This window comes from Leptonotus elevatus, chromosome 6 (assembly GCF_054856555.1).
Source record: "Leptonotus elevatus isolate MCC_2025b chromosome 6, RoL_Lele_1.0, whole genome shotgun sequence".
NCBI classification, from domain to species: Eukaryota; Metazoa; Chordata; class Actinopteri; order Syngnathiformes; family Syngnathidae; genus Leptonotus; species Leptonotus elevatus.
The window spans coordinates 8077808-8104045 of NC_141244.1; the positions used below are offsets into that span (position 1 = coordinate 8077808).

Consider the following 26238-nt stretch of genomic DNA (forward strand, 5'->3'; position numbering starts at 1 on the left):
CTTTACACATTCTGTATAATTTTTCAGCATATTATAAAAGCTCTAACCTCAATCGCCCTTTGAAATAGATACTGATTCTTTAAATTCTTCCCCACTTGTTTCAGGAAATAGTGAGATCCTGCCGATAGTGTGGGACAATGTGCCCAAAGTTCACCACGGAACACTCCCTTCCTTCGTTCTGAAAGTCATCTCCCCCTTTTCTTCATACTTTCTTCATTTCACAGGAACCACAAAGTCTTGTTTAAATCTCTTTCGAGTCCTTGATTTTCAATCCTGGATGATGTCTTTTTGATTCAAGTCTTTTACACATTTTTTTTTCTCCTTTCCAACCACAAATGCAGCCTTTTGTCAGTGAGCCATGACCAACATGACGAATATTTAGAAACGGATTGGGATGGACTCACTCTATAGTTTCTCAAATTATCTGTATATGGCCGACCATTCAGAGCAGCAGATGCGTAATGCGTTAGTTATTAGTGTTTCTCTAATCACCAAAATAGGCAAATGATTAATGTTTGTTATCTGTCGCCTTCCAGAAGACGAAGAGCACGGTCCCGGTGGTGCTGAGCGCCGGCCCCAAGTGGCTGCTGGATGTGACTTGGCAGGGAGCAGAGGACAACAAAAACAACTGTGTGGTGTACAGCAAAGGTAAGCAAGCAACGCTGGAATGGTGTTATCTCTCCACACTGCAACACCACACAGCACAGCATCGCCGCTAAGACACAGACGATCCTCCGTCCACTCCACTCCCACCTGCCTGTCTCCTGGTCTTCTTTTACTTTCTCTCTTTCGCACTCCTCGCTTCTCTGAGCCACACACGCTCTCAAATGTTCAGAGGAGCACGGCCGCAAGGATGAGCATGCGCAACGTTACAATGACACACTTAATCGCTATCTGTTTTTCTCATCCAGCAAGTAATTTATATCATTAAAACCTTGATTAAGAACTGAGAAACATCATTGACACAAAAAGTTAATTGTCTTTAGATTTCACTGCCGTAATTAATGCCCCGCCTCTTCCTCTTTTATACTGTGTCTTAGAAGAGATAAAGAACAATGTAGGAATTGAGATGGGGTTGCCACTGTTTCATTTGTTCGTTTTCTTCTACTGTGTACAGGTAAATACAATAAGAATATATATATATACTAAGGGTGATTACAATTTTTAATCGCATGACTTCAATAGTTACTCAAGATTAATCACAAATTTTATATCTCTTTTAATTGTACAATAAAATGTACAATGAAATATATTTTTTCATACTCTTGTTAACATAAAAGTGGAAAAATGTTTAACTAATAGAAATAAGGCTGCATCTTGTAGTCATTGATACAGTAATTTCATAATTCATAAAATTTAGTTAAAATTAAAAATATGTACTATACTGTAAAAAAAACCGAGTGTGATATTGATTAATTTTCTGCCACTAGATGGCATAATTTCATTTGTAAGACGTTGGTGACAGCTTTTTTTTTCTTCTAAATTCTTAACATGAAGTAATTTGTGGAATTCTGCACATTTAAAAAATTGTAAAATACCACTTGACCCCAGTCTCCACAAATATATCCATTATTATTAAATTTATCACTGCTAAATTTTGACATGGACGTGTCTGCTGTGTTGCAACTGGAATTCCCCCACTACAAGCTTTCCAAGTAAGGGGCGGTCATTAATCGTGCGTTAAAAGAAATGAGTGGCGTTAAAAGAACTTTAAATTAACAGAAAATGATCGCACTAATTTTGACACCTCTAATATATATATATTTATCCGTCTACTTATTTATTTATTTATTTATATACACTTCAAGGCATACTACCAACAAACCCAGCGTGATGAGCTGCGTAAATCTGAACGGAGTCGGGTTAGACAGGGTGTTGGTAATTTCCCAGATAGTTTTCACTGTTGTGGGTGTGAGCACAGGTGACTCCATTCACTGCCAAAAAACAGGTCCCCTCATTCCCTTAAAATGTGGCACACTCACATTTTACATGGAGACATATGTACACAGAAAAGGAAGCAGCAATCAATGCGTGACCGAAACATTTTCACTGCTCTTTGGTGGTGTGACAATGTAATCGGGTACACTCATTAAATACAGAATGAGCTGCAGGTGATCATTAAAATGTGCGATTTTTGCAGTGATGATTGGGTGTTGATGGGTGGTAAAATGAGAGATACAAAATGAATACATAAAAAAAATGGAAGATACGGTATGTGTTGTGCGGGTTGAAGAGACTCCATTTATCATTCTTTAAAAATGATTACCCCGTGACAATACCCCCAAAGCTGAAATAGAGAGTCTTCTGCCTCAAAGTGAATAAGTGGCAGGAGTGGGATTTGCAACCCGGATTTTCAGTCTCCCAATTCTCATCTACTAATCACTAGACTGCACTGGGGAGTTATCCTCTTAACCGGCTACTTAACTTTGTGCTCTTTATCGCCAGATCATTAAAGTTTTGATAAGCTGTTAAAGAAGATTATGCACTTCTTTAAAATCTTCTAATCTTTTTGCTTGCAGAATTACTGTATGAAACAAAAAATGAGGCAATAACAGGATTTTCCACTTTTTTTTCTTCTTTTTTTTGAGTTGAACAATTTGCACTCTTCAAACATGTACAATGAGCTAGCATGAGTGTAGCATACACGTATGATGAGTAACACATGCAGCACACGAAACACTCACTTACTCAGCTGTGTCACTCACAGTTGCTTTGTTTGTGACGTTCATTTCGACCTTATTAAATTAAACACAATGACATCTCCACACATCCCCGTGTGACAGTTGTTCCGTATTGTACTGCATTAAGTTCATTATTGGGAAATCCGCCAAGCGAATCATTAAACGCTGATATGCGATAACACAATACAACGAATTAATTTAAATCTAGTGGTAGAAGTTGAATATGTACGACATCACTGAAGCAGCCTGGGGAGGGGAGGGGAGGCTGAAATGAAAAAAAAAAAAGAAAAACATTAAAGTAGGGGTGTCAAAATTAGTGCGCTAATTTTGAGTTAATTTAAAGTTCCTTTAACGCCACAAATTTTTTTAACGGCCGATTAATGACCGCCCTTTACTTGAAAAGCCTGTACTGAGGTAATTCCATTCACAATACAGCAGACACGTCCGCGTCAAAATTTAGCAGTAATAAATGTATTAATAATATATATATTTGTGGAGACTGGGGTCAAGTTGTATTTTACAATTTTAAAAATGTGCAGAATTTTACAAGTTACTTCATGTTAAAGATTAGATTAATCAAGATTAATATGTCACCAGCATCTTACAAAATGCAATTATGCCATCTAGTGGCAGAAAAATTACCTCCACACAAATCAATATCACCGTTTTTTTTGTTTTTTTACAGTACAGTACATCTTTTTAATTTTAACTGAATTTTATATATTATTATGACATTACTGAATCAATGACTAAAATATGCAGCCATATTTCTATTAGTTTAAAGTTGTTTTCCACTTTTATGTTAACAAGAGTATGAAAACTTAAAAATATATATATATTTTATTGTACATTTTATTGTACATGTAGAACGGAAATAATATTAAATAAAATTGGTGATTAATCGTAAGTTAACTATTGAATGGTCATGCGATTAATTACTATGAAAAATTCTAACACTCCTAATTAAAACTAAAATCGAATTTTGGGCTTTCTGCAACAATTTGGGGAAATGGAATGTTAAAGTGTCACCATTATACTGTGGCTTGATTAAAGGCTCGTCCCTTCCTCTCATCGGAGTCCAACTGCAACTTTCCTCCCACCTTGAAAAGCCGCGGCCCAGATTGTTTATATCTTTAGCCTGTGCTGCTTCCCTTCTGTCGGCTGCTTCATTGCTCCTTGAGATGTGTTACTTATGGAAAACAGGGAATATCTCACCACACAGTATGCTTGCAGAATATGTTTTGGCTCACGTTTCAGTGGTCTCGGCTTTCTTTAGGGCTGCCTGTGAAGATAGTAGCCGTTCACTTTGGATGTCTGCCAGTTTGAATCTATGGGGGAGTATCTGACTGTTGATTGGTTTGAGTGGTTACAGTGAACTAGCCCTGTGATTTCTGCTTTACACTTTAAATGACTGCTCATCTTCTATCCCCATTACTTCCACAAGTGAGTAAAATATGTGAAGTGGGAGTAAGAGTGATCGGAATTCAGCAGAAATTAACCAATGAGGGGTTGATGATATTAGTAAAGTAAATAAATGTATATGAGATTGATGGTACATGTTCTGATTTGTTGGGTCTTATTTGATCTTTTTTGATAGGAAAGTTTCAGCCCCTAAAATGTGGAAGGCAAAAACCTTCAAGGCTCGAGGCATTGGAATGTCTCAAATTCATGAATATAAATTATTTGTGACTAATTTTCATTTGTAAAAAAAAAAAAAAAAAAAAGAGTCTGCAATAGCCCTGAAGTGGCATTGTGGCAAATGCAATATCTGCTTTTCTCAGGCCGCCACTGTGGCCCTGTTTGTTTTACATTAAACTCCCATGCAGAGCCTTAGCAGCCAGCCATTACTAAAACGCTCAACTCTACCACTGTGCTCTCATTATCAAGAAATCCACCTGGAACTCCCACAATGCTCTTCTCCACACTCTGACAATTTCTTTGAAGCACAGAAGTTCTAGAAACAGGCAGAAAGTCTGCAGAGTAATTATGTGTTACAGTAAGAGTGGAGCGCCAGGAGCGAGCGAGGATGACAGACAGGGACCCGGAGAGAGAGATAGGAACCAGTTGGGAATTTCCTGTGCAGATAAACAACAGATTGATAAACTCATGGAAAAAAATGGAGACATTTAACAAAGGCTCAGTGTATATGCACCCCGATTGGCAGATTTTGAGTTGCGTCAAACTGTTCAGGATACGACGGGTGTTATTCTTTAGCCTGACTCACAAAATTACATTAGATTTCATTCCTTAATGGGGAAGTCAACGTTTGTGGAATATGAATAATGCAGCAAAATCAACCCATTGTTATCCATCTCAGGCGGCGGCCATTTTGCCACTTGCTGTCGACTGAAAATTTGCTCAGGGGGTCAGGCCTAACACGGCTCACCTGTTTTCTAAGTTTGGTCATGTGACATTCACAAAATGAGCCGTGATTGGTCATTAGCGGAGTCCTGAGCAACTGTCATTTTGAGTGGACAGCAAGTAACAAAATAATATATATAATATAAATATAAATATATAAAATATTATATAGCAACAAACACACACAAGCTAGTATGGCGACGTTGCACACAGCCAAATCAATATGGACAACTGTGCTTTACCGTGAGCAATCAATCAATAGATCAAACATCGTTTTTTTTTTCATTTCCCCTTTTAACTCATTAACTCCCAGCCATTTTCACTGAGGCAACTCTCTTTGCTCCCTGGCTGTTTTACTGGATTTTTACTGATTTTGCAAGGCCCACAGAATATTGTGTTTTTGCTGTAAAAAAATGGAACCTACCAAAAGAAAGATTAGAGTCTCTTCTTTCGTCAGGAAAAAAAGTGTATTTGTATCTGTTTCCATCTTGCCGCAATTAGCATTAGAATATGGCTAAATGTCATCATTATTCAAAAATCTGTTGAAAAGAGTTTGTTGCAACATGGCCCTGGTTAATATCTTATACTCTGCTGCCACCTGCTGGCCGTTTTTGTAATAACTACCATTGTTTTAAGTGACCTTTTCAGGTCAGAGGCTGCATCAAAGGCTTCTGAATGCTCTAGCATATAAAAAAAACACACATAAAAAACGTATAATTATGTTTTTGGGGCCATGGCAAAAATAGAACATTTTGGGGAGCAAATTAGTTAATAGTCCTCTAGTTTCAGTACCTGCTGACATGAGAATATTTAGGAAAAATATGTCATATTTTAAGTCTATTCCACAGTGGTAGAAGTTTCATGCATTCTCCGCGTGAGCCGTCATCGTGCTTGCGTCATTGTTACCTGATGTCTCCGCCCACTGAAACATGAGCATATTATGTGGCATTATTCCGAGGTCATCTAAACTTTTCAACTGTAAGCCTCTTAAGTCAGGCCGCATTCAGATCCGACATGTCCCACAAGTCTCCAGAGCAACTTAGCCCATTGTTCATACAGAAATTGACCAATGTAACTAGGATGTTTTACATAAGCCCGAACAGAGAAGAATGAGCTAACTCAATGAGTCTTTGTATTGTTTCACAGTCACTAAGTCCTCACAATCAGATCCTTTTTTTTATGCCGCCATTTCATTACCACTGCTGGCCGATTGAAGACCTCGGAGGCATAAGATGAACTCGTGTGGCCTGTGTGGAAACGCGCAGCACTTTCTTTTGTGTGAATACTTTAAATACCCGCTCGAATGTTTGGTATGAGGGCATTTACATTGCTGCATGCTGCTGGTGAAAGGCGAACATTCAACCCTCTCCTTTTAAAAAGGCTGAGGGTTTACGATCCGTTATCTCGGAACATAGCAAAATGGCGTGACTGAATAATAACTAAACAACTGACACAATGTAGAAATTTCATTATCGGTGTATTAAAACAAAATTGTACCCTAAAGGAGTCCCCACCACAGCTTAGAGCGGCCGACTAATTATGTTTAATTAAAAGACAAGAGAGATCAACAGAATCGTTTTCATTAGGAAATTATTAATGATTCCGCTGCAACAATAATTGATTGCACTGAGCCATGCGATAACTCGGTGCGGTCAGGCTCAATCCGGAGCTGGGTGGAAAGGAGCGCTCGGTTCTGAAGCTGAAGCATGCACATTTGTAATAGAGAAGTTGTAAAACAGAGCAAAAAGGGGCACGGGAAAAAGTGGAGGCTCGTAAAATCCTGATAAAATAGCAATCAAGAGTGCGCTCGAATATAACATTTAAACAGTCACTAGTCACTGTCTCACCTCATTAATACGCTCCAGCATGTATTTTTTTCCCCCCGTCCTGGGTCTATATTACATGTACATAGGCACAGAGTCGCACTTTGTCGGCGCTCCATTCAGAGCCATGTGAAAGCCGTCAGCTCCAGACGCTTCCTCCAGCAGCCTTTTATGTGCATTGTTCTCCCGCTGGGCAGGCTGTTTCCCTGCTAGACTCTCTAACGCAGGCACCAGACGACACGCTCTGCCACTGCACCCACATTTGCCACCGACACACACACTAGACGCCATTACAGAAAATTCGCATAATGGCTGCTGACACATAAATGTCCATCTGCATTCACCGCGGGCTAAACCCCCAGACAAAAACAACAATAGAGGGAGAGCATGTAAAGGGAGTGATGGGCGCTGATGAGTACTAAATTGTTTTTTTCATAGATAATAACGCAATTTTTTTTTTTTTGCATTTTGGGAGGATGTGCTTGTGATCAGCTTGTGCGTGTGTGTCGGCGAGAATAGCCCGTCGCCCTTGTATCAGTGCCATTGAGGGTGTCAGGCTAATGAGCGTGGGCTGTCCTTCGAGCAGGAGGGTTTGGGTTGTGCCATTCACTCTGCATATTTAAATGCCTTGTCGAGCTTAAGTAGGCCCACTTTTCCATGTCAGGGCAGCGTTCAATCCTGCTGCGGCCATTAATTATGATACCTTTGTGCTCCAGTGTGGCTAATAAGAGTGATGTATTGCACCCTCGTGGCATTATAATCATCCGAGCGAAGTACCTGGACTCGCTTTAAGCACCACATTTAAGGTAAAAATACTGGGAACAAAAACAGCAGTTGAAGAGGCAGCTTGCTCTCCCTGGCTTGCAGTGGTTAATGTGCCCGCATGAGAGTGTGTCACACATTTAACGTGTCCATAATGGTATAATCAATGATGTGAAATGCTTTGGTATTGATCATTCAGGAAGGCTGATTGTGTGCCTGAGAGGGAAGGCAGCAAAGACACACACACAAAGGTTAAAAGGACGTATTAGTCATTGTTTTGCTGCTCATCCCTCCATGTTCACACTGCTCTCACTGTCCACATTAGGATTTAATACGTTACTTTCTTATTACTTTCTCTGTCTTTGAACAGTGGAGTGGTTAACTGGATTTTGAGGACCTGCTTCTTAATATTTGGAGCATGTCTCTCTGGTATTGAATCTGTTCGCTACAGATGGGGTGTAAAAGATCACATTTTATTACATTAATCACCACAAGTTAATGTGATGATATGTGCTTTATATTTCCTCCTCTTAACGGCATAATCAATGACCATTTTTATATTCATTGAAAAATCCTGCAGATATGAAAATGAGCCCCGGCTGGATTTTTAATCTACTGTGGGATCTTGAGTCAGTAATTAAAGAGTTCCTTTAGTGTATATCTTCCAAAAGCCCTTAGCCTGCTTTTCAGGCCTGGTTATGATCCAGCTCGCCGCCCCCATCTCTGCTGTGATAAGTAGGTGTGAAAAGCATTGTCACTGAGCTTTAGGATAAAGCCCTGCTGTTGGATGCTATTGGTCAGATCGCACACGCACGCACGAACACGCGCACGCACGCACACACGCACGCACACACACATACAAGGCCATGTATGTCATGAATGCTCTTTTAAATTAGAAACAAAGAACTAAAGAGAGGGGCCTTCCTATACATCCAAACTGGTTTTAGGTTATTTTTTAGTACAGGGGCGGCGTGTACGTTTGTGTCCATCTGTACAAAAATAGATAAAGTCATAGAAGACTCACTACACTCAAAACAATTATCCACTATTTGGGTCAATTTGACCCAACTTTCTATGTTGCTTTGTACAAAATGGTTTTTTTTTTGTGTGCAAAATAATTTACCCAAAATTGGGTTAAATTGGGTTAAACTTAACAAAACTAGGTTTTTTTTTTTTTTACCCAATGTGGCTCACTACACACTAGAAACAGTTGGGTCAAAAATAACCCGATTTGGGTCAAACATGGGCCGATCCACTATTTGGGTCAGTTTGACCCACCCAACTTTCTTGGTTGTTTTGTACAAAACTACCCGATCATTGGGTTGTTTTTTTGTCAAAGAATTTACCCAATATTGGGTTGAATTGGGTTCAATTTACCTAAATGTATCCCAATTTAACCCAGTTGGGTTGGATTTAAATTGGGTTAAATTGACTAAAACTGGGTTATTTTTTGATCCAATTTGGCATCACTCACAGTTGGGTCAAAAATAACCACACTCTCTGTCGCCACACTCTAAAAACATTAGGGGCACAAACAGGTACTGACTCAAATTTTGAAGCTTTCCGTTTAACTATTATTGTTATTCATTTTGAAGGAGATGGAGGGGGGGGGGGTTGTTTTTTTCCCCTTGTTGATCCATATTGGGTTATTTTTTTTACCCAAATGTGTTTTAGAGTGTAGGGTGAAAGTGTTTAGATGGTCAGTAATGCTGATGGCAAACTACATGGTTGAAGTCTCTCTGAGGGTTGATTTAGGTACAAAGTAGTTAAGCAGGTAGGCCTGAGAAGAAACAGTAAATACAGAACTGCTCTAATGCCGACTGTTAACATGAGCAATCCAGTTAATTTAAGAGAGTTGCAACCATTCCATTCAAGACATCTAAGGTTCACATACAGCTTCCATTTTTTTTTTTTTTGATAACATATATCTCTGGAAATTAATCCTCAGGTTGGGCACATCTTAATCAGATTTACCTCAGAGAAATAGCTCAACACATTACAAAATTGTTTTGCGGGGTCGCCAGCGTGTTCATGCAGGAGAACTTGTTGATAACCTTTCTAACATAGCTTTGCAGTTAATCCATTTTATTGATTGTACAGCCACCTGCATGAAAAACACCATCGTCTTTAAAGAAGCATATCAGTGTGATATCACTGTTTTTATTCTCTCTGCCACCTCCAACATTAGTAGCTTATCTGAGACTCAGTTTATCGGGTGATCTGGTCAAAAGATAATAGCAATTGGACCCCTGTTAAAGCACTGAACTCAGCGACAAATAGCAATGGTGAAAAGGGAGGCAGCAACTATTTTTGACACATACAGTATGTAACATTTGAATAATCCTGCAACATATCCTGCTAAGTATCATCTACTATTTGAATCTGATTCTCAAAGAAAATAATATAGAGATAATACGTTCAAGGATAAAAGGCTATCACATCGTCATCAAACAGTTTGGTCAAAAGTAACCCAAACAACAAAAGCAACTGATCCACCTCTTATTGGGTTATTCAATTAACAACATTTTTTGGGTCAAATGAATAACCTACAAAACAACCCAAAAATGTGCTGCTTTGTGGGTTATTAATTCGATTTGGCCCAAAACTTTGTGTTAAATACCTCAAAAAGTTGTGGCGGTTCATTTTGACCCAAATTAATTGAGTCATTCAATTAACCCAAAAAGTTGAGTAAAATTAATAACCCAAAAATGTGGTTGCTTTGTAGATTTTTTATTTAATCTGACCCAACAGTTTGTGATAATTAACTCAAAAAGTTGGGTTGCTCCAATTCAATTGACTTACTTTGTAGGTTATTATTTATTTTGATCCAGCATTTTGTGTTTAGTAACTAACTGAATTGGGTTATTCAGTTAACCCAAAATGGTGTGTCAAATTAATAACTCACAAAACAACCCCCCTCACCCTCCCCCCAAAATAAAAAAATTAAAATGGTTGCTTGTGATTAATTCAATAACTCAATAGGTTGGGTCGCCCTATTTTTTTTTAGCCAATTTGTTTGTTTGTTTGTTTGTTTTTTTACCCAACTGTTTTTAGACTGTACAGTGTAGATATATTCTTAGTTTTTACTTCTCGCATTGTTCTCTTAAAACTGTTGTTGTTGTTCTGGAATTAGGGTTATAAAAAAGCCAAAAATATACAATTTAAAAAATCCACAAAAAGCCAATGAGGAAAAAAAAGCAATCTCTAACTGTATAAATATGTTGCTATTGATGTGCATTATTGCTTTAATAATTTTACCTCTACCAAATTTACAGTCTCTAGAAGTGGTTGCTTCACTTTGCGGTATGTTCAATAAATGTAATTGTTAGGTAAACAGATGAACATGCCAATGAATTTTTTAAAAGACACATAAGGTATATATGTAGGTACATATAGGTACATATCATTATTGGTCAAGCAAAATTAATTTTATCTGCCACATGAACATGCAAACTACAGTGTTGGTCTGCTATTTGACACCCACACCATTTCCTACATTGAAATGTGTGTAACCCCTTCGGGTTTGACTTTCTTGATAGTTATAATGAGAAAAAAATTGAATGGCAATCAATAATGTGCAGACCTCTGCCAAGGCCAAACAAACCTATTTTGGATCAGCACCAAATTGTTCATATTTAGAGTGTACAGTAAATCCCTGCACATGCCCCGATGAATTTCCCCATACCCCACAATGTTGAATTTAGTTCTACACTTTTGCATAATCCTGCTCGCATTTGATGAAACAAGCAGCAGTAAAAACACAACCTGCTTGGTGGAAGTAACAAGCTGTCATGTAGTTCTGCACTGTGGTGGTTGTAAATGGTTGACAGCGATGGGTGCCTCTTTTCCATGAAAAAGAATGCGAGTGGACATAGCGGTGAGAAGGAAGACAGGCGTGCTGTAGGTAGAGAAGTGTGGAAGAGCAGACATCAGTGTCGCCCCGGTCAGACAGGGCCATCCATCCTGGAGGCCCAAGGGAAGCAAGAGAGGGAACGAGAGAGCGAGGATGGGACAGACAAAAAGAAGTGAAAGAAAAAAGTGTCTGTGTGTGTGAAGGTAAAGAGAGAGATGGCGGGGCACTGATGCAGTCTTTCTCTCAACTCTGTCAAAGCCACTTCATTTGTGGTCCCCTGAGCAGTGAGTAGTAACCAATCTTTCATCGCTCCAGTGGCCAGAATACTCGAAGAGAGCTGGACTGCTAGAAACACAAGTCTATTCAATTTGAAATGTAACTGGAATGTGAGCCTTTGGATGGCTTCTTGAAAGAAAAATGATGTAAGACTTTTGAACTCCGCTCTCCCGCCGACTGTGAAATGGAAGCCGTGGGTACAGTATTTGGGTCTTCCCGAGATAGGTTTCAGTCTCATATCTGCCCTATTTCCACGGAGAGGTGAATGACATGTTTTGTTGATAGAACTCTATCCAAACCATGTGAGGTTTGCATAGGCATGAAAGGCTCAGTTAAAACCTTTCAACATCCCTCTCTTGATTTCACCCAGCGTGGTTGGCCTTCTTAATTTAAAATGTCATTTCTATTCATGGCATTGGCAATATTTAGACAATCGCAGTCACACAGGGAGTGAGAGCTGAAACAAAGTTCTCGAGTGAGTCAATCATAAGAAGTTCCTTTGCTATTAAGTAAGTCCAATTTACCTCGTGCATGTCACCTTCAGCCAGTGTTGTAGTGCTCAAGATAGGTCTTGATCAAGCATAAAGACAAGTAACGTAACTGTTAACTAAACTCCAATGGGAAAGTTAAAATCACAACAACTCATTATTTTACAATAAGCAAAATTATTGGTAAATGGACATGTTTTTTTTATATAAAGTGCTTTCAACTACACCAAAGCGTTTTACAATGCCTCACATTCACCCGTTCACACACCAGTGGTCAGCTGATGCCATGCAAGGAACTGCCAGGTCCACTGGGAGCAAATTGGGGCTCAGTGTCTTGCTCAAGGACACTTCAACATGGTCACCAGGGGTGAGGATAGAACCCACAACCTCATGGACGGGAGACGACCACTCTACCACTGAGCCATGCCACCCCTCTTCCCCCAAGCATTTTTTTGCTGATATTAACCAGCTCAGTGGCCTAGTGGAAGAGTGTCCGTCCTGAGACTGGGAGGTTGTGGGTTCAATCCCTGGCTGGGTCATAACAAAGACAATACAAATGGCACCCATTGCCGCCCTGCTTGACACTCTGCATTAAAAAGGGTTGGAATTGGGAGGTTATATGACCAAATGATTCCCGAGCGCGGCCCCTGCTGCTGCTCACAGCTCCCTCAGGGAATGGGTCAAATGCGGAGAATGAATTTTGCCCCACTTAGGTGGGTGTGGCAATCAGTGGTACTTTAATTTTAACTTTAACTTTAACTTTAAGAGCTAACTCCAACTTAATATTACAGCCAAGTTAGCTTGCGTAGCACTGTAAAAAAATGAGATAACAGAATAACAAACAATTAACCGGTCAGGTAATAGTCGAGCCCCAAGGTGTTACTTGGGAGGTTCTTATGCAATGGAAACATTCTTCATTCCACCAGTAAATGGGTTGAGCTTTAGATATGACACATGGGATGACATATTTCTAGTCCACAGTGTGATTTTTCTTTGATATATACAATCTTGCTCTTGTCTCGGTTTCCACCTCCAAAAGTCTTGGTCTTGTCTTGAAAGTCCCTAGTCTCATTAATGTCTTGGTCTCGGTTGACGTGGTCTAGACTACAACACTACCTTCAGCATCCAAGTGTTACCGAACCAGCAACACACGACTGCCTGATGCCCTGAACATGCTAAGCCTGCATACTGTTGAATGGTGGCCACTAATGCTGTGTTCCATTGCCATATAGAGTTATTTCTTTCCATCTCCTCACAGGAATCCCCCTTGCACCATTTCCCCTGTAATCTCCACACTACTCACTGTTATGGGGTGGCTCGCCCGCTGCTCCCGCCACCATTCCACAGCCCCTCTCCTTCTTATACCCAGCACCTTCACCATTTTAATCCCTTTGACCCAAACCCTGTGCGTTTCCCTTTATCAACAGCTCCTAGAGATTACATCCTGCTTGCTTCCTCACCAATGCTTGCTTCAGTCACCGTGGCTGGCCAGGGTCTTTGTCAGAGACTGCTGGGTGTGATAGCCACTGTGGGCCAGTTATTTGGTCGGTCTGGACGCCATACTTACAGGCCATCTGGGCGCGGAGAGAGGAGGGCAGCAGATGTGACGGGGGTACAATCAGAGGAGCATCATATGCTTGTGGACTTCAGGTTCTCCCTTTGGGAGACCCATCATTTGAAAGAGTCACAATTACAATATTGTAACAATTATCACCTCTATCTGCTATTTTTTAAACTCTTTACAATACATTGACAAATGTAGCCAGAATGTTGTTCAAATCTAATAATGATGATAATGTTTTATATCCATCCATCCATCGTTTATACTGCTTTAGTCTCATTAGGTTCACAGGTGAGCTGGTGTCAATTGATCTTGGGAAAATGTTGAGGTACATAAACTATAGACCAAAGACAACTATTTACACTCACACAAATGGACAATGTAGTCACACCTGTGTATAAGTTACAGGACCATACAAACTATGACAAAAAGTATGATTTACTACCCCCCCAAAAAAGAAGGTACTTCCTTGTCCCTATTTGATCAGTTTTTGTGTCTCATCAGAATGTAAGTCGGATTTAACTCATTGAAACCCCTAAACGTGTAAATATGTTTTAATACTTTCCATTTCCAAAACATATTTATACGTTTATGTGATTTTTTTTGTATGCATGAGCATACTTTGATGCAGCGTCTGACATGAAGAGGTGGCTTAAAGCAATGGTAGTTATTACAAAAAATGGCCAGCAGGTTAGTGTTAGGGAGCAGAGAGAGAGATCAGCAAGGGCCATGTTGCAACAAGCTCTTTTTGACAGTGTTTTCACCAGGAATGTGAATATTTATTAAATTTAGCTATATTCTAAAGCTAATTTCTGCAAAACAGAAACAAGATACAAATATACTTTTTTCCTCGTGAAAGAAGAGACTTTAATCTTTCTTTTGGTAGGTTTCATGTTTTTATGGCAATAGAACCCAATATTCTGTGGGCCTTGCAAAATCTGTCAAAATCCAGTAAAACAGCCCGGAGCGAAGGGGGTTGCTTCAGTGAACATGGCTGGGAGTGAATGAGTAAGGGCCCATACATGTGGGAAGCTTGCAAGTGAAGACAAAAACCGCCGACAAATTACACCACAGGTTTCTTCTTAAAGCTATTCAAAGAGGATAGTGGCAGAGCAGTGAAAAATATATACACACTCCATCCTGTCAGAACGCTTTTGGCTTATCTTGAGTGTCTGTCAAGGCTTGGAATATCAGGGAATGGACAGAAATATATAAAATTAATAAGCCGCTGGATGTTGTCGGGAGTTATGATGCTTCATAAATCCTGGTTTGATCATGGCGGACAAGGCTTAAACCTACAGCTGCCTAATGCGCGCAGCAGTGTTTTGGACTGAATTTTATTCTATTCAGGAGATAGACGCCCTTAGCTGGCAAAAATAAGATTTATCATTGACTCCCCTGCTCCCCTTTTTCTTTTAGGAGTGACAAATATTAAAAAAGAATGCCTACGGGAAGCTGGCAAGCATTACCTTTAATAGAACAGCAGAGACGTAAGAAGGTGAAACTGAGGCCAAAGGCAACAAGACACGATTGAGTGAGAAGCAGAAAAGGGGAAAACGTGCGCTAACTTATCAGCTGCACTCACTTTGTCAGGTCAAGGGTCTCGGAGCTTTTGTTTGTTTGTTTGTTTCCTCCAGTGGAGGGATGGAGGCTATCTCTCCTGCCATCCACGCAGGTCTGCTCAGTCGAGGGCTGAAGGTAATATTTCATGTCAGGAATTAAGCAACCGCCCGACCGCTCTCTACAGTTACGTGGCCGACACATCCATCACCGTCCCCTCTCCCTCTCTCGAATGTTGGCTCTGTCTGTATCACTCTCCTTCCTTACACCCATTGGTTGGGATGTGTAAATACTGTATCGCAGGGATAGACTAATTAGACCACCCTATGTAATCTCCGGGGGTTTACCTGTCAATTCTGTGAAGAAGAAGCCTCTTTAAATGAAAGGCTCTGCCGTTTTGATATGTAAAGTACATGTCACATTGTTTCAGTCAGCCACATCCCAATGAGACAAGTTGTCACCAGGAGTACAACAATGACAACAAAAACAACTTTGCTGAACCCAATCAGAATAATAGCGTTCTAATTCAAGAGCTATTCTTTATGCCTTGTTGTACTTGGAAGAGGTCATGCATATTGAACACAAAGTTATAAGTAAATGTATTCCACTATTTCTTGTAACTGCACCAAAAAAAAGTAATGAGTTGTTGGTGATAAAAAAACAATAGAGAGGCAATAAATAATTTTCCTCTAGCTGCTTTTGAGTCAATTAGCACATTGCACTGACTCTCCATATTCGGCATCTGACTTTTATCCAATTACATTATGTCAGGTGGGCACACCGGGCACAGTGCACATAATGGAGAATGCCATCTTTGCTGAGATATTCTGCAACACTTTTCCTTTGCATACGCCGATGGCACTCCCTATGAATTATTCAAATGCTCCATCCACACAGAAGAGAGAGGAACTCAGCTCCATAGTAAACAGATTTTCTGCTCACCATACTCCCGAGTCTGAAGTGTAGGACATTGTAAGTGCCAAATAATTACACAGTGCCCCTTCTTCCCTCCTTTCTTAGCTCACCTGGATTCAGAACGGCATTTGGTCTGATTATTATTAGGACATTGGTGAAATCCTGCAGGGAAGTTTTTACTGAAGCCCTCCAATTACAGATGTAGAAAACTGCATGTGGATACATGATAACGTTTTACGCATATTTCCATGTGAAATAATTGAAATATTGGATACCCTGGGATTCCTGTCACTGGGGAAATAATGGCCCCAGAGTATCTGCACTCTGCTTTCCCTCTGTTGATATATTATACAGTAATAGACTTCAGGTATGTATAATCAACCTGGTTCATCACTGGCCTTGTGCTGGAAAGATATATATTTATATATGGGGGTGTAACAAAAAAATGGTTTGAACAAATGTATTTTTATTTTCATCCTAAACCGAATTGAATCGTTCCACTTTGAAATATATCAAAATACCTATCGAATCATCTTTTTTTGGAGAGATATGTCTTAGAAGGGAATAGCCTTTTTACAGTCCTGACATGTTCATCGGGTAAATCGGTTCAATTAATTATTAAATCAATACTTGTGAATTATTAAATGAATAATCAATTGACTCATTCATTAAAGGAGACTCAAATTTAAATGTAATATTTAAACGAATTTTGAGACTCGCCTGCCGAGCACCACATCTATTTTTGATCATTTTATCAGGATAACAGATGAGAACCCCGTTGAATCAGTCATTAAAATGAAGATGGTACCCTTTAACAATTTTGTTGGGGGGGGGGGGGGATCTCCAGCACAAGAAAATGAACACATTCAGAGTGCCCAACTTTGTCTAATTAACATTATAGTAGTGACATTACAACACCATGAAATATGCAAAGCGCTGAAGAAAATTTAGCAAGTCCGTCCGAGAGGAGGGGTCTACATAATGCCTCAGTCTTTCTTCCCCGCTTTGGGGATTTGCCCTGACCTTGAACTGGTTGTATCTTCCAGTGCAGATCTGTGGCGGTGACACATGTCATGTGTTGGAGAGGATTGAGGAGGAAGAAGAAGAGGAGACAAGAGGGAGTGATCTTGGTGTGTTGCCCAGTTAGAGTCAGAGTCCCCCCTTGTGTCAAAGCATGGGCATGTTTGGCCAAAAACACAGACTGCACCTTGTCCACTAATCTCAGCACGAAAACACCTTCCTGGGGCTGACAGCCTGACGAGAACATGCACATTTTACAATGTTGAAGAACACCGAGAGGCTTCAAAGCCAGCCTTAAATTCTTGAGCTGTTGGGGAGGGAGGGACGGCCGTGCGGGAAGAACAAGAAAAAGAGTGAGGGGGAGGGAAGGATTGTCATCTTGTAAAGCAAACCTGGCTGCAGCGAAGCCAAGTCTTATTTTTTTCCTCCTGTTCAGCATTAGAGAAAAAAACTCTCACCGTGTTTGTTCTTTCCCACTCAGTAGAAAACACAAAAGATTTGAAGCTCCTCATAGAGCGAGACAACCTCTCAAGGGTGCCATCCTCCTCCTCACATGCTCGGGTTCGCTATCGTGTAGTCGAAAGCACATTATCACATATGAATGAAGTTAACGCACATCGACCTGCGATGCTTGACTGAACGCTGCCTTTTCACCCAGTCAGTTTGTATGCAGGCAGCGGAGTCATTTGTTATTGACTGAAAGGGGCTCTGAAATCGAGATCACAAATCTCTAAAGATTCAAATCTGCATTTCACAAAGATTCGCAAGTGTCACATGCTTGACAACCGCTATTATGTCTCCCTTACTTTAAAGGCTGTTTACCTTTAATCATGAAAAGGTACCAGTGGGAGCTAATTGATAGACTGAAACCTTGTTGCCTGTGTGCAGACCATCAAGCAAATAGTTTGACTTTACGGTGTCTGCAAAAGGAATAAATAAATCATAGAGTATGTTTTTTTTTCCCCTCCTGAACCTTTTTCTTTGCTTTGTGTTAAGCGCCTTTAAGCATGAGGCTAAAACCCCGAAGAGTCCAACATTTTGCCGAGCTCTAAATAGCAGCTCTGAAGGTACACGTGGGCTTTGTCATCACGCTTGAAGAATTTCCTTTTAATGTACTGTAATGTGAAATTCAGTGGGGACAAGTTTAATTGAGTTTTACACAAACCAGTTGGGAGTAGCGCTGGAAGCTAGGTGATGTTGAGGTTTTTAATCTCTGGCTCCGGAGAGGCATGTTGACGAAGTGGTTCTTTCTCTTTGTGGAGAAAAAAAGAGGAAGCCTAAGAAATGATACAACCGTGGATAAAACCAATTGGCAACCCTCAAAGGGACGGAGGGTGATAAGGCAAATCCAGCACTTGTAGAGAAATAAAAGAATCCAACTGTTCATTAAAATGGGAAACAAAACAGGCGATTGAGAGGCAAGGCAGACTGCTCACTGGTGGAACGAGTGAAACAAACAGAGCCAAAGATATCAGAGGATAGAATTGGAAAATAATCAAGGATTTGTGAGGGGGAATTAATAAGGAAGATAGGCACAAATAAGCATTTTCTGACTCTCTGCAAAATTAGCCAGGATGGACTATAATTATCAAACAAGGGAAATGGCATAAGCTACATAAACGGCTAATTATAAGCGATAACCAACATATAAGAGTGGCAGTCTTTTTTATTTTACACACTGTGGCTGGGAGGCAGCGCAGACTTTTATTTTTTGGATACCTTTAGCAGTAGTGATCTCTTATTAACTGCCAAAAGTATTTTGTTTTAATTTTTGAGAAAATGATGTCTTTTAATCTAGTAAAGCCCCTGAACTGTCTTCAAATATAGGGAGAATCACAGAGAATCATCATTTTTCAGACTCTCAGAAATCCACTTAGAGGGAAATTATTATCATTAATTAGTTGTATTTATTTATTTATTTTGCTCTCTTGTGTTAGAGATCAGAGGGAAAATATTTTCTGATGTCAATATAAATCATCGACTTTATGATTAGGTTTATTTCTGACAGTACTTTTGGCATGTAGGTTAGCTGTATATGAGTCCCCTGACCAACGTCGCTCTTTGTAATGAGGTTTGAAGTCTGTAGCCGTTTCTGGATGTCAATAATGCAGAGTACGGTCTCGTGATCTTGGCAAGTATGCAAGAACGTGCTCAAGAATATACTTTAAGGACACTAGTCTCTTTGTAATTGGAACGACTGTAGACTTATGAACATCCCCTCTGACATGTATACGTCAAATGATGGTAAAGAAAATTAACCTACAAACGTGAATCCTCTATTTTATAACTATTATATATATATATTCCCAGCCAAGTCGCCAACCGATGCAACCTTGGTTTAAGCTAGCAGCCAAGAAAAACATCCATGAATTCCGTGCGTTTCTGGTTTATTTGTGCTTAAATTTAGAACAGTACGTTGGCCGTGACTGATGACGTTTCACCAGATCGCAAGCAGTGTTGTGCTCGTTACTAAAAAAAATTTTAACTAGTTACGGTTACTTCATTTTAAAAGTAATTCAATTACTCTAATGATCACTTAAACAAAAAAGTAATGTGTTACTATTAAAAGCAACTCTTGAGTTACTTAAAAAAAGAAAAAGAAAAAAAAGAACATACACTGTTCTTTTATGCTCATCTAAAGTAATGAGCGTATTGCGAGTGTCGCACAATTAAATTACTAGATTAAATTATTAAATTAAATAATTTATCAAGTAACTGACACCATGTTGTAACTGTAACTGAGTTACTGTATTTAAAAAGTAATGCGTTAGAGTATTAGTTATTGTAAAAAGTAACTAAGTTACAGTAGCGCGTTACTAATACCTAGTTACTGCCCAACAATGATCGCAAGGACATAAGAACGGACAAGAACGCAAATTGAGAAACAGCAGGCACTTTAAGGTGATGCTAATGAAAGAAAGGAGCGTGGGGAGGTTGAAGGAATGGCAGGCGAGTGGGGCGATGGGGTGAAAGAAAGTGGCAATGAAATAAGCGGCACTCGTGTGATCCTATTGTTGTTTTTGTGTGCAAGAGGAAAAGTCGTTCATCATCATATCAATAAAAATACGCAGCTGATTATTATTATTGTTTGCTTACTATGAGCCACTATCATAAATAATGGGTCTTCCGCTGCTGCTTGTATTAATTATAATTAGAATGCTGATAATGTGTATGCTCTTTTATTACGGGAGCTGAATCAATTTTACAGTCTAATTCAGCCCCACAAGGTCACACAAAGTTGCCAGGGCGAGAGATGGCTCCTTGTAAAGTGCCTCTGCTATCTGAGCTGGAAGAGCAGAACAGAGAGAGACCCAAACTGGTCCGACAGATTTATCAGCATCTTCTCATAGCAGCTACCATGAAGGTTTTCTTTTCTTCTTTTTTTTCCTTCTCCATCAATGCAGTGAAGCCACAGCACGACCAGAAATCTTATTTGTGACAATTTACTATTTTCGCTATGGCCATGCCACCTGGCTGGCATAATGTTAGTCATGCTTCTTTACCAATGTATTTTATTATATTGCCTCAGTGCAAACTCCACGAGTTGATTGATCCTAAGATTATGGAGTAATCAATCGTATACAGCCGCAACAGTTTGTTGCTTAACTACGGAAGCCTGGAACTGCCAATTTGGAGTAAACATTTTTGACCGGCGAATACGTACTTAAACGTATTTAAATACGTTTGAATGTATTTTCAAGTACGTTTGAACACATTTGCAAGTACGTTTAAATGTACATTTCCCCACTATTTCACGGGGTATTGTCTTCTGCATTTACATTATGCGGGGTGGTGGGGGGGTTGGGATGATGAACGGAAATCATGCACTAAACACATAATAAACAATTACAAAGAAGCAATGTTTACTTACTTAATTTTCTAATGTATTGATACTATAATGTAAGCCAAATGCTAAAAAAAAAACATTGTTTAACTTGTGCTTATGCAGCAGCACGACATTATGGGAAAAAAATGCTTTTAAAAAGTTTGTAGCATTTAGCCTACAAGACATTTGAATGTACTTGAGAATAGGTTTCAACTTATTGAAACATATTTGAAAATACGGTCAAATGTGTGTCAGTCCAAAATGTTTACTCCACATTGGCAGTTCCACGCATCTGTACTTAACAAACAGTGACAGTGGGCGGTAATATTAGTGGCCCATGAAGGAAAAAGGTTCACTTGCATTGTCGACATTCTTTAGGCCAGGGAACATTTTTTTTCTTACAAAGTAACCATCGACACTGCTAGGTTTGCTGGATTGCCGAATAATAAAATAGGCCACCTCAATTTGACACATTTTTCGGTGTTCATTACTGTATACCATATACTATATATACTGTATATATTTAAACACACATTTATTTTTGAAAAAAAATACTGTTATCATTGGGAGGATTGTTTAGAAGTATTTAAAATATTCTCTAACAGCTGCTGACTGGCAAATTATGCAGAATGCTATTTGCATGGACTGTTTGGAAAATTCAGAGACATTTTTAATTTGCATAATAATTTATGCAAATTATATATATATATATATATATATATATATATATATATATATATATATATGTGTGTGTGTGTATATATTGCATAGACTGTTCAGAAAAATCTGAGAACATTTTTATTTGCATAATAATTTATGCAATTTATTAAATATACACACACATACATATTTATATATACACACAGACATATGTATTCTGGGGTGTGATTATGTAAGGACACAGGGCCAATGCAAGAACTAAATGGCAGCTTGCAAAAAGAAACTAAAGTACTGTTCTGCTCACAGTTGACTGGCAAGTGTGTTTAGCCAAATGATGAATCTCAACTTAGTCTAAATTCATGAGGCACCCGACTGTCTTGTTCCTCTCTTTCGTCCTTAGTCTGTCAGATGGCCTAACTTCAGTGGTGCTCACCAGCCAGGAATTTACTTTCTGCCTTTTATCGCCGACAGTGTTGTTTTAGAAATAGCATTACCTGGAATTTGCAAAGTTAATATCAATAAAATAGCCTGCAGATTGTAAACATATATATTTGTTTGCTTTTTGTTCACATTTGTAAGTGTGCCATATTAAATTAGTCTCCCCTCACTGAGAGTCCTACGCCATCTTCTTTGTAATTCACCTGTGAGCACAAATATAGCCGTAATCTTAACAATAAACATGATCAGCCTCATTAATGTAATGCATACACAAGGGATTTGGCCAATTAGAGGTTCATACATCGATGCAGAGGATGTTTATGAACAGCATGCTGAAAAACACACATTTGCATTGGATAAACAGTTTATGCAGTTAACCAACATTTGACATTATTTAACATATATAATGTGCCTTTCCTTTACTGTATTTTTTTTCCTGTGGGTTTTAAAAATTGAAGTGGGCATCGGATTAGGAATCTCGATTAAAGATTCATTGATAATGCCCATGACTTTATATTCCTCTGAATGTTTCGGATTAATCGGTTTGTGTGACAGCGGTTTGGTTCCGTGGTGCCGCTTTTTGTGAAGCCCTTCTTCCGCAGTTGCACTCACATATTCTACATAACAAAGCAGATTCTCTGATCAGGTAATCCGTGTAAGGTTTTTAAAACAGGTTACTGGCGGATTGAATGGAGTGTGCGAGTGTGTGATTTTTATGGTCTTGACAGTCAGCTCTCGTATAAGGAAGACATTATTTTACTCCTTTCAATTGCACCAAACAGCAGCCCAAACCCTTAAAATGAATCTCGACGCTTCCCCTTTCCAGTGCCGCCACCCAAAATTCTTTGACATGCTCGAGGCTGGAAAACTTGCAGGCTAAGATTATTCCTGAATGCCAGATCTGGTCTGCCCCCGTCATCATGCAACCGTGTCCTAAACCTGCCTCTACTAGTCACCTGTCAGATGCACCCCACCTTTAAGTGGACAGTTATTTTCCATTGGTTTTCGATGTCTTTCATATCATGGCTCATTAAAGCGCAGCGCAGTAGGCACCCTATTTACATAGGCTACTGGGGAGCTTTAATTTGCGTCGGTACGGAGCATGACCGGAACTGAAGAGTTCAGCGTTAAAATGACTTTTTCACAAGACAACCCCACCCGTTCCCCCACCCATCCCGTATGAAAACATGGAGCTGGGCGTAATTGCTCAAGCAGATAGAGACAGAAGCCGTGCTGGGCTCCTCTGGGGACTGTTGTGATCAGTCTGCAGTGCAGCGTCCAAATATACATTTGTCTGGCCACAGAATAAGACTGTTGGACATCTGAAGTTCCATTTTCATCGCAGTAATAATATTTTATTTTTATTAGGGGTGCCAGGCAATTGAAAATTTTAACCGTAATTAATCGCATGACTTCAATAGTTAATTCCCGATTAATCACAAATTTTATATCTGTTCGAAATGCACATGATTTCTGTATTTTTTTTTTAATTGATACCAATCATTGTATAAGATTCCCCCAAATTGTGTTAATCTTTTCCATTTTCTATTGCTTTTAAATAAGAGTCTCAGAAATCTATGTTGTGTTTGCGCATAAAAAGTATTTTATTTTACACACAACAGATGGAGGAATCCTTTGCTGAATTATTTACATGACAAGATAGTCATGCTGCCAACTTCTGAAATTTTATCTCACATAGTGAATAGCAGAGGTATTGCGCAATTTCCTTCTGACAAGATTTTGAGCGGAGATTTCTCCAAAGCTTTGCCGCAGAGAGACTTATATCAGTAGAGATACGGTTATCAGCCCGCGGTTCAAGATTCTATTGAAAAAGACAAGGAGGGATATGGGCTAATATTGTCATAAGATGCTCTGTGTCATTCCCCAAAATACATGAGCCAATGGGAGATTCAGCATTTGCAGCATCTGCTCCTCAAACATTTGCTCTCCTCCCACATTTCTCAAAGGACCCGGCACGACAAAATGGCTCCTGTAGATGCGCTCCAAATAGCAGGCTGTTCATCGTACGTTGCCATAGAACAGGCTCTTTTCTTGTCCCACCTACCACCATTCTATACATACACAATGCAGAAAAGAAACACTTTGCCATGCAAATTCCAAATTCAACTTCAAAATCTACTTCTGGTCTGTTCGTCAAAGTCCCAAAAGCAGCATCCTTTTCCCACCTAAAAAAAGGTGGCAGTGATGATATGGAAAACATACATAGTCAGATAGACAAGCAGACAGACACGCATACCATTTGATTTCCATGTAATTTTGGAAAGCATATTGACAAATTTTGCCATCTGTCTGGGAGGGAGTGATGGCAGCGTGGAGCTCATTTTCCGTCTGCTTGCTTTATTGCACTTATATGGAGTATGCTTTTTGGAGCAGGATGCAACTTGCTGGAGCTGACAGGCATGTCCGTACTACCACATGTGTTACATCCTTGCTTACATGCAAAATGTAAAAAAAAGAAGAAAAAAAACTGACTGATGTATTAGAAGGAATCTGCAACGACTTGCGTGTTATTCCCAAATTTAGCGAAGGGATTTCCTTCCATTTAACAGTTTTGACTCTATCTCTTGTGCCACCAGGCCATTGTTAATTTGATCCAGTGAGCCGCAAATGGTCATACAGACACACACATTGAGGATCACGTCTGGTTCAGCTGCTCCTTGGCTCTGGCATTAATACAGAGCAGATTGGTGGAGATCTGCAGCCCTTGTTGTTTGATCTTTCCTCCTCTTGCCACATTTCCTGGCACTGCCCTTCTGCCACACTGCGTGGCGCAGGCAGGACTGGCATGGCCTCAACGTGCCTGCCAGGTTTGTTCTCTGTCTTCTTCGCCTTCCAACTTATTCCCTTATGCCTGCTCCATAGATTCAGTTGTGCACATGACAAGACTTCCCTTAGCCCCAGCAACAGCCTGGATTCAGGAGACCTGCAATCTGCTATGTTGTCGTCGACAGATAGGAGCGATGGTACCGCCGCCTCTAGCACATGTAGGGCATGATTCTTTGCTCAAAAATCTAATGATGGATGGTCGACTGTGATGCCTCGATTTAAGAGTTGATACAAACGAAACCTAATCTGAGAAAAGAAAGTTGCTAGCCACCAGAGGCCGAACACTTGATTTGAACGAAGAATGTATTATCTTATCTAGACTCCCATCCTATCCTATTTCCTATTTACTCAAGACTGTCATTTGACTACTAATGTTTGTAGGCTCGATAGAAAGTGTAAAATGTCCCAATTGAATGTATGAATTGAAAGCAAATACATCTTGGTGGTAAAGAGAGCATCACTGGCACCTGGGTAATCTGAAGTATTTGTACAAAGAATAATGTCGATGTAAAAACATTTTCCCATCTGGTCTTTCACGAGTCATGAGGATGAGCAGTGGAAGACAATCATTCAGTAATACGGTTCTATTTTAGCAACAATCTATCCTCATGTAATAATCCAAGGCAATATCAGCTTCATGCTCCTTTATGGTTAACTGCTTCATTTGTGACTAATGACATGCACCAAGTGATTGTTGCTCTAAATTACTCCAAGCTTAAGATGAAAGATTGGATAGTAAGCAAGAGACAATAAGTTGAAGAAGAGAGCAAGTGACGCGTTAGTTAATGAGGCATATCGTTTTTTGGCAGTTCCAGGGTCAAAAGCAGAATTGAACTAGAATGACAAGATTGGAAGAGGTGTACTAAGATGGAAACAATCAAAAAAAAGAAAGATTGAACTGCACAATCATGAACATCAGGAGAGTAAACTGTTGCAAAATATTGTGCTCAGTCTTAATTGGTTTGCATTCGCCCCAATGTTGTGAAACAACGTCACGCTGAAACAATAAATGCATTAATCAGCCTAAAAAACAAAATCAATCCATGACCATTTAATGACTCATTAATTGTATGAGTAATGCAAGGGCAACTGTCAGCAATGTGGATGCAGCTTCACTAATGAGTCGATGCTATACTTTGTTATGCAGCCCGTCAGTCATTATACTGT

At 39.6% G+C, this 26238-nt stretch overlaps 1 protein-coding gene across 2 annotated transcripts in view; it reads left to right on the forward strand.

The window, feature by feature from the left end:
• Positions 1-26238, forward strand: part of zfpm2a (zinc finger protein, FOG family member 2a) — a 138580-nt gene that overhangs the window by 88371 nt on the left and 23971 nt on the right. Inside the window, exon 5 of one of the 2 annotated variants that reach the window (XM_086078803.1) lies at positions 537-648. In XM_086078803.1, the coding sequence (XP_085934929.1) occupies positions 537-648 (112 nt within the window). The remainder of the gene's footprint in view (positions 1-536; positions 649-26238) is intronic. The other variant, XM_086078805.1, reaches the window with a different exon arrangement.